The 14,039-nt window shown below is 42.4% G+C and overlaps 3 protein-coding genes across 7 annotated transcripts; 1 reads left to right on the top strand and 2 right to left on the bottom strand.

The window, feature by feature from the left end:
• The first annotated feature begins 1,651 nt into the window (after window positions 1–1,651).
• LOC116201869 (E3 ubiquitin-protein ligase SIRP1-like) lies at window positions 1,652–3,975 on the top strand. Of its 2 annotated transcripts, none has more exons than XM_031533310.1 (3): window positions 1,652–1,811; window positions 1,915–2,071; window positions 2,371–3,975. In XM_031533310.1, the coding sequence occupies exon 3, from the start codon at window positions 2,412–2,414 to the stop codon at window positions 3,684–3,686; it is 1,275 nt and encodes a 424-aa protein (XP_031389170.1). In that variant the 5' UTR covers window positions 1,652–1,811; window positions 1,915–2,071; window positions 2,371–2,411; the 3' UTR covers window positions 3,687–3,975. The 2 variants fall into 2 exon arrangements, with proteins under 2 accessions (XP_031389170.1, XP_031389169.1); XM_031533309.1 differs by having other exon boundaries at window positions 1,915–2,158.
• Window positions 3,976–4,515: 540 nt separating this feature from the next.
• Window positions 4,516–7,266, bottom strand: LOC116201868 (pyruvate kinase, cytosolic isozyme-like). Its single transcript, XM_031533307.1, has 3 exons — window positions 6,722–7,266; window positions 5,658–6,119; window positions 4,516–5,548 (listed from the first exon to the last, which is right to left on the bottom strand). The coding sequence occupies exons 1-3, from the start codon at window positions 6,962–6,964 to the stop codon at window positions 4,736–4,738; spliced, it is 1,518 nt and encodes a 505-aa protein (XP_031389167.1). The 5' UTR covers window positions 6,965–7,266; the 3' UTR covers window positions 4,516–4,735.
• An 863-nt stretch (window positions 7,267–8,129) lies between these two features.
• On the bottom strand, window positions 8,130–13,961 carry LOC116201866 (glucosidase 2 subunit beta-like). 4 transcript variants are annotated; one of them, XM_031533305.1, is made up of 17 exons: window positions 13,740–13,764; window positions 13,521–13,637; window positions 13,318–13,406; window positions 13,133–13,228; window positions 12,426–12,665; window positions 11,634–11,866; window positions 11,216–11,302; window positions 11,002–11,115; window positions 10,268–10,604; window positions 9,809–9,916; window positions 9,621–9,722; window positions 9,469–9,526; window positions 9,320–9,388; window positions 9,150–9,237; window positions 8,917–8,978; window positions 8,628–8,679; window positions 8,130–8,540 (listed from the first exon to the last, which is right to left on the bottom strand). In XM_031533305.1, exons 3-17 carry the CDS (start codon window positions 13,355–13,357, stop codon window positions 8,472–8,474), a joined length of 1,755 nt encoding a protein of 584 aa, XP_031389165.1. In that variant the 5' UTR covers window positions 13,358–13,406; window positions 13,521–13,637; window positions 13,740–13,764; the 3' UTR covers window positions 8,130–8,471. The 4 variants fall into 4 exon arrangements, with proteins under 4 accessions (XP_031389165.1, XP_031389164.1, XP_031389163.1 ...); XM_031533304.1 differs by lacking the exon at window positions 13,318–13,406 and having other exon boundaries at window positions 11,216–11,299; window positions 13,740–13,961; XM_031533303.1 differs by lacking the exon at window positions 13,318–13,406 and having other exon boundaries at window positions 13,740–13,959.
• Between the last annotated feature and the right edge of the window lie 78 nt (window positions 13,962–14,039).

Here is a 14,039-nt window from a genome sequence, read left to right as displayed (position 1 = left end):
ATAGGTCACACTTTTAATATTTTCTGGGCATTTATATTTTTCAAATTTCAGCTTACAATCATCAATGAACATTATTCTAAGTATTAAGACTCAACAAAATTTCTCATGAACCGAATAATGATTCATTTCATATCAGTGGTTGTGTTGGTCGACAACTCTCATCACATAGCTCCCCTCACCTCCCTTGAGACCCTCTGATTTGACGTACACATATACTGCTTGGGGGGGGGGGGGGGGGGGGGGGGGGGGGGCAAAGGTGGAAGCTGAAAGGAGAAAAAAGACAGGTGGTGACGAAAGCATTGGTGGCAGATGGGGAGAGGAGAGAAAGGAGGGAGATGAGAGAGAGTGAATTGCATTAGAGAGGGGCTGCGAAGGGAGATAGTTGATGCAAGTTTGCGAAATTAAGAAAAATAAAGGGTTCATTTTTTATTTTTCTAAAAATAATATTATATGTGTCACTTTTTTATTGGCATAATCCACAAAAGCAATTAGATGAAAAATGTGATGGAAGGCAAATAGTGTGCGATATTCGATACGAAAATAAAAATTGAGATTTTTTATGTTCAAAAATAAAAATTAGTGTCAAAATTGAGACAAAAGTAAAAGTTTAAAGTTTTTTTTGTGTAATTTACCCCGATAAATCCTACTAAAAATTAAATATTTAGGGGTTTCAATTGTTATTTTTATGAATAAACATAAAAAAAAATCGGGAAATTGCAATAGTGTGGGACTGATGAGTGGGAGCAACTCCGCCACGGCACATTACTTTCCATTCCATCCCACATAACGAAAAAAGGAAAAGGCACGTCTAATTTTTGCCCCTCAAAGAGAGAAAGAAAGTGGGAATGGGGATTAGTTTGTCTTTGTGCCTAAAAAAAAGGGATTATTTTGTGCCACGAGTATATCGTGAGCATGAGGTCGTTATAAATTTAGGGGTCCTCATGAACATGAGGTCCTTATAAATTTAGAATAATATATTTTATGATTTTATCGAATTTTTAAATTTACCTTATACTTTAAAAATTACTCAAATATCTCATAATTTACATTTGATTCCAAATATATTCCGCCGTTATATGTTCCGTCAACATTTAAAGGTGTTGCTGACGTGAAACGTAAGTAAGTCTATTATTGCCACTGTGGCCCTTTACCCGTGATAAATTTGAGAAAAAATTAAAACTATAAGATAGATTTGAGAAAAAAATTAAAAATCATGAGATAGATTTGAGAAAAAATTAAAATTATGAGATAGGTTTAGAGCATATTTACATTTCATTAACGGATAAATTGACTGAGGAATAGATTTAGAACCTAATATAAACCGTACGATATTTAAGTAATTTTTAAAACATATAATGAATTTGAGAATTCGATGAAATTATAGAATATATGAGTTCATAACCTCGTAAATTTATGACATCCGTTGTTAAGATAGATAAAATAAATTTTATTGCGTGTACTATTTACGAACAAAACTTTCTCACCAAAAGCCATTGCCGTATTCTTTCCTTTTTACCATCTCACTTTCATTCCCTCTTCACCATTAAAATTCAGAAACCAAAATTTTATTTTTTTTATTCTATTCTATACACACACAAAAAAAAAAAGATGGAGAAACAAAAAGGAAAAAAATCGTGAAAAATCCTCAGATCCCTAACCCAAACCTGCGGGTACTCTCTCTCTCTATGGCATAATCTCCAGTATTCTTTTTCTTTTTCTTTTTCATTATTTCAAAAATTCGTTTCTTATTTTGTTACCTTCTTCTTTGTATTGCGTGTCAAATCCTTCCTTCTCCACAAATCTTATGTATGGTAAGTCAATTCTTCTTCTTCTTCTTCGAAATCCAACCTAAATTCCCTGAAATGAAACTCATGCCCTTTTTTTATGTATTGTATGAATGAATGATGGTTCCAGATGCTTCTTCTGCTCAATCCCGGCGCCATCCCATTTAAGGCTTTCCACCTAACCCCATAGCCCGCGCCGCACCCCGTTTGCAATATAAACGCCTCTTTCAGGGTCGAATCCCGCCTCCGTCAGCTGATCTGCGAGCTGGGTCCTGGGTTTTTCCAAGGTTCGACACCGATTTCTGGATCTCCATGTTTTAGGGTTCCTCTGTAGCTGCTGCTGCTTGTTCTTCTTACCGATCCTTTCATTTCCGGTAAGCAAAACAATGATCTGTTCATCTTGTGGGGAGGGGTTGGTCCTTCATAATCACGGGTCAAATTCTTTTTTTGGGCGTGTAATATTGGGGTGTGGAAGGGAAGAGGAACAGGGTCTTCCTCCCTGTTCCGGTCAACGGCGGGATGGGATGAACGTCTTGTTCTTGAATTCTTGATCTTGTCCGTTTGTTTTATGTGTATATAATTACAGGAAGCATAGCTGAGGAATAGAAGTTAGGAGAGTTGTATAATATGGAAGAAGCGGCGTCTGCGAGGTATTGGTGCCACATGTGCAGCCAGATTGTGAATCCTGGTGTTTTCGAGATTGAGCCGAAATGCCCCCTCTGTGACTGTGGCTTCGTTGAAGAAATGGCCGGCGGCCCGGCTTGGGACGGCCAACGGGACTCCGACTCCGATTTTGGGTCGGACCGGGCGCTCTCCCTCTGGGCCCCGATCTTGCTCGGCATGATGGGTAGCCCCCGTCGCCGGAGGAGGCTCAGACGTCTGGGGTTTGACGACGACGACGACGGCGATGATGAGGATGAGCGCGAAGATGGAGAGTCCCGCCGTGAGGGAGAAACTGAATTGGCTCGAGAGATCGAGTCAATCATCCGGAGGAGGAGGAGGAACTCCACCACTATACTGCAGCTGCTTCAGAACATCAGAGCCAGCATGGCTGCTGAATATGAAACTGTGGATCGGGACAGAGATGGAGATAGAGAAGGTGATAATGATAGAGATAGGAACCGGGACAGGGATAGGGAGAGAGAGGCCGTGATCATGATAAACCCTTTCAACCAGACCATCATCATTCGAGGAGGCTCCTCCAGTGATTCAACCCAGAACTCAAACTCAATCGGTTCGCTTGGGGACTACTTTGTTGGGCCTGGCTTAGATTTGCTGTTGCAGCATTTAGCAGAGAACGATCCCAATAGGTATGGAACCCCGCCTGCTCAGAAAGAGGCAGTTGAAGCGATGCCCACTGTAACCATTGAGGAGAACTTGCAGTGCTCTGTGTGTTTGGATGATTTCGGGATTGGATCAGAAGCGAAGGAGATGCCCTGTAAACATAGGTTCCACCCTGGTTGTATACTGCCTTGGCTCGAGCTGCATAGTTCATGCCCCATTTGCCGGTTTCAGTTGCCTTCTGATGAGTCCAAGCTCGATTCTGATGCATCCAGTAGTGGAAGTAATGGAAGAGATAGGGAGAGGGAGAGGGCAATGGAAAGAGAGATGGAGAGGGAGAGGGAAAGAGAGAGGGAGAGGGAGAGGGAGAGGGAGAGGGAGAGGGAAAGAGAGAGGGAGAGGGAGAGGGAGAGGGAAAGAGAGAGCGAAGGTGGACATGGTAGCAGTGATGAGGGAGACGAGGAAGGGAGAAACGGGAACGGCAGAAGGTTTTCGATTAGATGGCCTTTCCAGGGCTTCTTCTCTTCCTCAAGGTCGAGCGAAGGGAATTCTACCGCATCTTCATCTTCTTCATCAGCTGGAAGTCCTCCTGACCGCACTTCACAAGGTGATGAGAACTGAGCGTGTTTCTTTTTTCTTTCCCCCGGCCAAGTCCCAGTAAATTAGCGTTTTCTCCGTGTTGCTTTAAGGTCTCAAAAAGTTGCATATGTACATAGTATTTGCTTAAAGAATTGGAATCTTCCTGCACGAAGTTAGTATATTTGGACAGTTTGCAATTCTGTACATGATTTTGTTGATGCTTCTGCTATCCCATCTTCCCTTTGTACAATAATTACCCACCGATACTGTAGATCTTACTCTGGTTTGTTTGCCGTAGCCATATATGCTAATGATGATGTTTGATTGGGAATATGCAATGTCTTGACTCATATTCTTTCCATGAAATCGCCAAACACGAAGTTGTGCACAGGTGTTGCCATGTCTCTATCGTCACTTCTTTTATGGTTGGGTTGTGGAATAAAGTAAGGTTTATTGGGTTAGATCGCCAGCACTTGCTTACCTAACTGATTGTATTTTGGAATATTATCTTATGAGAATGTGGTTGAGAACTTTGAAGGGGGCCTCCGCTACTTCATCCACAGGCTTGAGTAAGCCTGTGTGTGAATGGACGGAAAGCCTATCGAATAGTTTGTTATTCTCTTACGATGTTTCATTGTAGTTTCCTATGGAAATGTTTTTAGCACTTTTAGGAGTTTGATTTGATTGCTATACTGTGCTCTGAGGAGGACATGTTTTGGAGCCTTTGCAATATGATGCACGGAATGGCTGTGTCTTTTAAGGAGTGGAGCATGTTGGAGGTAGAAACTCTGGGCAGAGGCTGTTGACCCTGTAGGAAGGAGATCGGTTTCGTATACTTTGTTGATGTGCTCATCGGCCTGGCAAATCGGGATGAGAAAAGGACTAGCACCGAGTTCCGATGCCAGAATTTAACACTAGGAATAGGACAGTTCCTGTTAAAACGGGAAGCATATAATGGTTCTTGTAATAGCAAAACATAATGACTTAAAGAGTAGTATCATCTATAGGTAATATGCATTTCTCCGTAAAAACATGTGTGCGGCGGGTTTTCCGGGAAGAGACATTAGAAGGCAGCACTTGGAAGCTGAATGTCACTTAACTGTCACGATTTTGATCACCGATGCCATCCCGACCCGATGCAGAGCCACGACAGCATCCCCGGATTTGCAGAGCCCCTTAGTCTTAGCATATTGAGTGGCGAACTCGAGAGCTTGCTCTGTAGTTTCTTCATTTGAAGCCCTTGAAGACCCCCCGCACAAGACAGGAACCAGTCCCCGGACAATGAGGCTGTGTTTGGCCGGAGACACGCCACTGAGGGACCAATCAAAGGAATCTGTCTTGATCTCGGGAACGACCACGGATAGTATTGGCATCTCTGGCCTGTACTTTGCGACGAGCTTTGCAGTGGTCCCGCCCCTCGTGAGGACCAGGATGAGGGTGGCTTTCGCAGAGTTGGCAGTTCGGACAGCCGAAGAGGCCAGGCTTTCAAGAGGGCTCATGGGCACAGGCGAGTGCTGCATTATCCTCTTGAACACAATCCCGTAGTCGACTGTGCTCTCTGCCTCCACACAAATTCGAGCCATCGTCCTAACGGCAAGCTCCGGGTAGGCTCCAGCAGCTGTCTCACCACTCAGCATCACACAGTCTGTTCCGTCGAGAACTGCATTGGCCACATCAGTGGCTTCGGCCCGGGTTGGACGGGGAGATTTGATCATCGATTCTAACATCTGGGTTGCAGTCACCACGGGCTTCCCCCGGATGTTGCACTTGCAGATCATCACCTTCTGGGCCAGGAATATCTTTTCGATGGGGATCTCCATCCCGAGGTCACCTCGGGCCACCATGAATGCATCCGTGTTTGCGAGGATATCATCGAAGTTGGCCACTCCCTCTTGATTCTCGACCTACCAATCGAGACCAGATTAAAACATGGATTATAATGTTGTAAATTAGTTTTCGCAGACTTTGAAAATGCTAAATCGAGAAGGCCTAATCCTGTAGCTGTCAGGTTACCTTCGACATAAGAAGGATGTCCTCCGAGTGCTTGCCGAGCACATTCCGGACCTCTACGAGATCGGAACCTTTCCTGACAAACGAGAGAGCGATCATGTCTATCTTGTTAGGGACTCCCCACTGCAGAATGTCCTCCTTGTCCTTGTCTGTCAGGGTCGGGAGGTCGACTATAACGCCGGGGAGGTTGACGTTCTTCCTCTCGCCAAGAAGCGCGCTGTTCTCACACCGGCACTGAACCATCCCCGCCTTCGCGTCACAGGACAGAACCGTGAGGGAGATCGTCCCGTCAGCGCAGAGGATGGCACTTCCTGGCTTCACATCCTCGGGCAACCTCTTGTAACTCATGCTTATCGTGTTCTCGTCTCCCTTTATGCTGTAGTCAGTCGAGATGGTGATTTCTTGGCCCTGATTGAGTTGGATAGGCTTCCCGTCTTTCAGGAACCCAGTTCGAATTTCCGGACCCTATCAGAATGGCCAATACATGGTTAGAAAAGGCACAGGTATGCACTGTCCGGCAGGTTAGCTTGCTGGTCATGAGATCGTTTTCCGTATTCTTTCAACACATACGATCGAAATTCACGATCGTCACATGAACCTCAGAACTTCCCTTGAAATTTTCAACCTAGCATTCTCCTGATTTCAATGAAATTCTCTATTTTCAACAAGCAAAGTGCCTTAATCGACAGCAGGGGACATAACAGAATTATCAGCATCCTAAGATGGTTCAAAGGAACATGCTAAAATTAGTAATAAGACAGACAAAACATCTGCTGATATCATTCTGACAAAGAGAAGAACGAAAAGCAGATTGATAGGAATTCGCTCCGAGGATCCGGGATCTAAGGTAGATGGCGACTTTACTGCTGAATATATGCGAACAGGAGCGATACAAGAACTTGAAGAACGAGTATTCAGTATGCTGACAACCGATGATGAATATGTTGGATCCACTTGTATATCCGGGGATCACATTGTAGTACAGATTTTATTGAGGATTAATTTTCGGATGGAATGAAAGGAAACGCTTGTCATGGGAGCTGTTTAGTGTTGAGATGACCATGGACCTTGGTATCGAGCATGACGGCACAGAGGATGCCGGTGTTCTCCATGGCCTGCCGGAGATTGTTTAGGGTCTCCTGGTGGTACTCATGGGACCCGTGGGAGAAGTTGAAGCGCGCCACATTCATGCCCGCCTTCAGGAGCTTCTCGATCATCGGGATGGACCTTGAGACGGGGCCCAGAGTGCACACGATCTTTGTCTTTGGCCTCCTCTCGATCTCAGGCACGGCCCCTCTCACCTGGTCCATCTCCTAGTATATATATGTGCTCTTCCGGATCTTTCGACGTGTGCAACTGGATCAAGCCGAGTGAATTCGAGGAGTTTCGAGTTCGAATGATTGATCAATGGAGATTGTTTGTGGAATGTGAATGGGAATGGGACGGAAGAGGAGAGTTTTGAGTGTGAGAATGTTATGCGGCGAAAACTGAGAAGAAGAAGTAAAAGCTTTGAAAGAGAAATGTATGGGAAGTTGAATGAGAAAACAGTACAGAGAGAGAAAGCAGTTCCGTTTGTTGATTTTTGAGAGGATAAAATAAATCTATTTATTTATTTGACAATGAAATATAAAAAGAAAGGCGTCGGGGCGCCCCGTACTTGCCCCGGCGGGCAGCGGGATAGAATGCCCCCTCTCTATAAGTCGGTCTAAATAGGCTAACGAGGAGGTATTTTATGAAATAGTAATATCATTTATCGCTGGCCCGTGGTGTGACTAACTAACTAACAGAAGCTTACCATCTTTGTGGTGGCGGCTCACCAGCAGCTGTATGTCCCGTGAACTAGCTGATATATACTCTCTTTAATTCGAGGTGTTGTTTCCTAAGTAGATGCTCTGCCAGTGACCCGATGTCGAAATGTTGCTGTAGGGATGTGATGGTTGGAAAGAACAATCTTATTCAAGATGTGAAGCACATTTCTCGACTTTCTGCTTGTTCTAGTCGAATCTTCTACTTGAGAAGGTTTGCTGCTTCCGGACATGGCCATGTTGATACCCCATTATCTTCTGCAGCTCGGATCATGAAAGCAAAGCAAAGTTCCGGAATCTGCAGCGCAAATCGACCCCTAGTTTCTGGAACTCGTTTTCGAGCACGATTTTCAAGTTCTTGCAAGAATCTAATCTTTGGTTCTGGAAGCAGACATATTTCCTGCTTGTCTTTCACACAATTTGGGCAGGACATCATCAGTGGAGTTGCCAGTCCAAAATGCAGGACCAATCGAGAAGAATTCCTATGCAAAAGTCTCGGCCCGTATGGTCAATTTTTGGCTCGAAATTTCACTAGAAATTTAGCCGAGGAATCAGGTAAGAAGGATCACAGCATTAAATGAGGCATGCACAATGTCTCAAACCATAGCCGGCTAAGGATCCACAAGATAAACGAAGACAGTCCAGCAAACTGCCGGAGGAATATCGAACAGACTGATAACAAGAAATGAATTATCAGTTTAATTGTAACGGTACATACTGTGCTATTTAAGCTCAACTAGAAGTGACGTTCGGTTGCAAGTCCTACAACTCAATAGTTGATGCGGAAAAAATCAGATTTGTCTGGGCAAAATTCTGTAACTTGCTAGGTCCTATTATGTATCTCTCGTCTTTGCTTCAAGAAAAACAGCACAATCAAGGGCTTTTCAGGCAGCAATTAAGTCTAAAGGAGAAGCATTTGCATACTCGTCCCGGTGTCTACCGCCTTTTGAAAATGAAGAGGCTGTCGAGATGATCAGTCAGCATTGTTGGGACAATATATACCTCCGACACCTTAAAGTTCATCATGTCCTTGTTCTTGTGGTAGTTCTTTATTCATCAACTCGAGCTTGTGCTGCAGTTCCTGTCATGTTTTGTGATTACAACATTTAGCCTCTTGCAGAAACAAAAGAGACGGACAATATATTGAGGATATGGGAACAAAAGGTACCTTGAGTTTCTCTTCTAAACAAAGAGCTGGAGTTGATAGCAACGCTACGTATCTATATGCAGAGATGAATAGTCAGAAGGCAATTAAGTGGGAGGGGGAAAAGAATGGGATTGGACAGTTCAGTTTCCAACCGGAACCAAATCAAGCCTAAGAAACAGAATCTAAAAAACCGGTTTTCAATTCCATTGATTTCATTTAAAATAATGGTTTTCTCCCCCAGAACTAAGAAAGTGATAGGAGAGGGGAAAGAGAGCGAAAGGAAGGGAGGAAATGAAGGAGACATTCTTACTCGCAACGACTTGGCTCATCTACGTCAGTCACCTCATTTGTCAGTCCGCATCTTAGCTTAACCTGAAAAAACAATTAAGGAAGCAGGAAGTTAATGAATTTAAGTAAATACCTATTTAGCGGTTTGTCCCACATGAAATATAGTCGTTAGAGAAACATATAAGTCCCCAGATATGATGTTGTGGATAGAAGGGAATTTCATCATTTTGTACACATGAATACATAATATGATACCTTCAAACTCCTATCTGGCCCATTCCAGCATTTGTCACCATTCGCAAAGATCATGACCTTGTAGGAATTTTCGAATTTATCCCATTCCCTAGATTGAAGCAACAGAGAATTTGAAACTCCCAATTCTTACAATAATCAAAGACAGAAATCTTCGAAATAACAATACACACCCTAGTCGAGTCTTTGAGTAGCCCTCCTCCTGGGTTGCTTCTTTGAACGGGCAGACTTTGTACGTGTACCTGAACGATCACTTGCATTAGAGCCATGATGGTGTGTCAAGTGACTAAAGTAAAAGATGAAGATGTGGAAGTGAAGTAACTTGTTTTGTTTGCTCTCGAAACAGCGTCCATAGAACGAATAGAACTCCTTTTCGGGCCCTGAAACATTCATAATTGAGTTCAAGTCATAAGCATAACTCGATAAGGAATTTCTAACTAGAGCTATATAACAAAATAGCAAATCTGTGTTTACCAAAATCGTTGTTCAGCTTTTCCGACAAGGTGGATATTCTGGACTGTATTTTAGATAACTTAGTACTGGACGACTCATACTCTTGGCGTACCCGGGCGGCCTCTGAGGAAGAAGTCAAGCACAGAGATAGTATTCAATATACGCTCAATTAATCAAATGAATTCCAAAAGGTATAACATGTAGCTCACCAGATTTATCCACAGGAGTCTGCTTGATCAAGTTAACTGCTTGGAGAACATTTTGCACAGTTTGTTTTATCTTGTCCAACCAAGAAGGGTTACTCGGCGTGTCCACATCTAAATATTTACAAAGAGGTGATTAGTACATTTTTATGACCTTAACATTTCACAGGAACCAATAGAACTTGAACAATAGGCATGGTTTCAGAACTGGACCTAATCAGTCCACCAGACTGGTCCGATTGCGACACAGACCGTGGCCTGTATGCTTCTCGCAAACCACATCTTCGCAATTCAATTTAATCAGCCAGCTCATGCTTTGAACTACAGTTCGATGTCTACTACATTATTTTATAATTGGGTTGTGCTACTGAAGCATGGTTTCAACTTGAACACGTGTGAACTTATAGCTCCTTTAATTTGATATCCAGTTTCAAACACTTTGGCAACAGAACAGTAAAAACCCACCTGAAAAATCTGTGTCATCATTCGGTTTGGAGTCGTAAGAAGAGCCAGAATCTCCATAATTGTCCTCTGGCACGTCTTCGGGCATGTCATCTTCAAGATCACCATATTCATACTTTCGATCATCATCATCTTCATCTTCATCATCATCATCGTCATTTTCTGAAGCATAGGTAACACCTTCTTCATCATGTGCATCCTTTGGCATCTTTTCAGGGTCATGAGTTCCGGAGGATCCACCTTCCCCCTTCTCAACTTGCTCTCCTGTCCAACGAGAAGCAACCAACCGACCCAATTCTTCCTTTGAAAGGCCCTCGGTGTTATCAGATGCAACAATCCCCTGTATATTCCATAACAGCTATAATAATCAACATAGATCAAAGAAAAGCCAAAATGCAGAACTATCAAGAACAAAAGGACCAGAAGAATCAATCGACAGTCCTAAAATCAGCCCAACTTGGCCTAATTTTCAGTGTCGCGAAAATAGTTAGAAAAACTTATGCTCAGAAAAGATCAGTGAAATCAATACATGGTTCAATAAAGTGGATAAAGCATAATGCTAGGATTTTATCCAGTCAACGACTAATAGAAATCTTGCTAATATTCAGCTTGGAACAGAAGAGAAGAACATAAATATAAAAGAATAGGGAAAAGCAATAGGAAGAAGAAAACAAATGAGAAGGAGGAGAAAAGAAAAAGATAGGCCGTCAAGAAGTTCCTAAAAAAGTAAATTGCACCTCAGCTGGGATTTGATCGGAAGGTTCCACTCCAGCTTCAAGAACAGTTTCAGATGCAACCGCGGGCTCTTTCTTGTGAGAAGTTGGCACTGATGCCCTGTCTCCATCGGCATGCTATATAAAACAGATACTTGGCTAAGTGCATTCGGGGATTGGATAGGGAAACTACATAAGCACAATGTGCTCAAATTATATAAGTGGAACATAGGTTTACCTGCTCTTCCTCATTAGGATGTGGGTCTTCAACTACAGCAGTATCAGTCTCTTGTCCTTCATTTGGCAAGTCGTCTACTTCATTCTGCTGTTGAAAGCATGAAAATGTGAGAATGGTCATAAAAGCATGAAAAAGCAGCCATCTTCTTCAAAGGATGCACACTTACATAAAATAAGGGTGAAAATAAGGGTGAAAAATAGATATTCCTTATTAATGGACAACCTCCTGAGCCAAATTATGGAAATCAAGAGACAAGCAGCTTTGAATTTGGCCAACCAACGATGCATAAAATCTGATCAGTTGAAAATAGCATGCTAATTTTCCAAATTTGTAAGATGGGAAGAACACGCACAGAGAAATATCTATAGCATGCTTAGATTACCTCTTAATAAACTAGAACAAAATTCAGCAATCTAACCTGATCAAGGGGGGAATCATCCAGGAGCCCAATTTTATCATTATCTGGACTTGTTGTGTCTTCGCCCTCCTTTTCAGTTCTTATTTCTGCTTCTTTGTTCTCCTCCCCAGCTTCCACATTAGTTTTTCTCCTCTCCCTCTCAGCTTTCTCCTCAGCTTCTTTTCTTTCCTTCTCTTCTTTTTCTCGTTGTAGGCGCTCTCTCTCCTCTGCCTTCTCAATTTGTTCTTTACGCTCTATGAGGGATACAGAAAATACATTCTTTTACGATGTATCTTTTAAAATCAAACAACCAGATTTATGCGTATAGATACATGAATATAAGAATGAGCCTTAACATTGATAGTAAGATGATCAATAGGAGGGCATGAGGATACATCTGTCTCATACAAGCATAAGCTCATAGACAATGCAAAACTCTTTACGAATTCCAAAGACAAATTTCGCTGATTTTAACCATAGTTTATTGAAGTAATGAGATCAGAGCAGATTGAATGATCACTCAACTGATTAGCAGCAGATATATGTTGTAGTACTCTAATAAGCATCTAAAACATGTTTGATCGATTGCAAATGTATCAATTCTATAGGCAACAAAGAAGCCCGTGAATTTGGTTACAAAATAAGCAATGAAATGAATTTATGTTCGATTAAATCACTGTATTTAATGCTTTGTGTGTGTGTGTGAGTGACTGTTCACGAACAAACCTTCCGATTATAACACGATCATAACGATATAAGAACAAATACTAAATTAAGAAAAACTAATACCCAAGGAAAGAGCCTAAGCCGCACCTTGAAGCTGTTGAACAAGGCCTTTCAGTATCTTCTCCTCATCTTTCAGCCTCGATAGCTCCTGCTTGTCTTTCTCCAGAGATATTTTAGCTTGTTCAACTTCTCGCTTGCGAATGGTCACTCCCTCTTGATATGTTGCAATCTTCTTCTTCAACTTATCCCTAGCCACTTTTCCGGCTTCCCAACATGTATTTGAACACTTCACTTTACCATCATACTCATCACTCCCATCACAGCAGTCTAGACACAAAGCGAATGCACTTAAGTTACAAACTTGAAAAATGATAGAGAAGGATATAGTCATTATCAAAAGATTAGATGCAGGCCATACTATATGATGAGACACCTTTTTTTTCCCCCCTTTACACATGTTAAACAGTAACCTCAAAAAGAAGTCAGCCAAATAAATATAACCTCGTAAAAGAATAAAACAGCAGAGTGATACAATCAATCCACCAAATCTTCATTCAAAAACTGATCCTAGATCCATATCAATTGTATACATGATAAAATTTCCATAATTACCGAGAGCCAGGACATTGATTGCAGCATGATTTCCATTGAATTATTCGTATTCATTATTCTACGTCATTTTAAAACTCATTGAAGTATTGTTTTATGGGTATATTACTCATAACTCCAAAAACCAAGACGTCTCCCCATTGGAAGAAAAAGAGAGATCGGAATAGCAGCACAAAAATGCTTACCGCATATACCGTCATTGACCCTCGAAGAGAACAACATCACTGGAACATGTCCTGCATTTCTGCAGTAGAATTTCCCATTGGGGCATGCCGATGTTCCTGAAACCCGAGAAATCACTTTCAGGGTTAAGCAAAGAGACATCAGCAGAGGTGCAAAAATGATGAAAAACAGCATTACACTCGGAAACCTCCACTATTCTCAGACACATGGATTACAAACTTCTCCATGAATCAAAACAGTCTCAAAAAGCCGTTCCAAGTTCCATCATCTAGACAACTGCCATAGCACGAAATCAGAAACAAGAATGCTACCAATCCCATCTGCAGCAATCAGCATGGAAATAATGTAGAACAAGAAAATCTTATACAATATAAGCAGTGGAGACAAAACCTGGTTCATCAGAACCATCAGGGCAATCGCAGAAGTCGTCATTGAGCTGAGCTATGGTGAATTTCCTGGATCCGTCCTTGCATTTGATTACGTCCGACGACTTGTAATACTTCTCATCTGCAAATCCTCGAAAGCCCCACAAGATCAAATCAACAGAACAAAAAGACCCGCCGAGCAGAAATCCGAGCAAAACGAGGCAATGAGTGGAGACAGACAGACCGTCGGGTGCAATTCCGCGGAATTGGTCTTTGGAGAGGGAGGAAGCTGGCACGACCACTAAGGTGCTCCACAGCGCCAGAAATGCGACAAGGACGAAATCTTTCATGTTCTATTGTATGCCCAAAAGAAGAAAGATCACGACCGGAGCTTAATTATGAGCAAAGTTCGATACTTTGGAGCTCCAAGTCGAATGCTAATGGCAGACGAAAGCGAGAGAGAGAGAGAGAGAGAGAGAGAAGACGGGACACTCACACAGTGACACGACAACGTTTTTGAATCTTGGGAATTTGCTAAAACGCT

This window comes from Punica granatum, chromosome 3 (genome assembly GCF_007655135.1).
Source record: "Punica granatum isolate Tunisia-2019 chromosome 3, ASM765513v2, whole genome shotgun sequence".
NCBI lineage: Eukaryota > Viridiplantae > Streptophyta > Magnoliopsida > Myrtales > Lythraceae > Punica > Punica granatum.
Note: the sequence above shows the minus strand (reverse complement) of the source record. Positions and strands in the feature narration are given on the sequence as shown.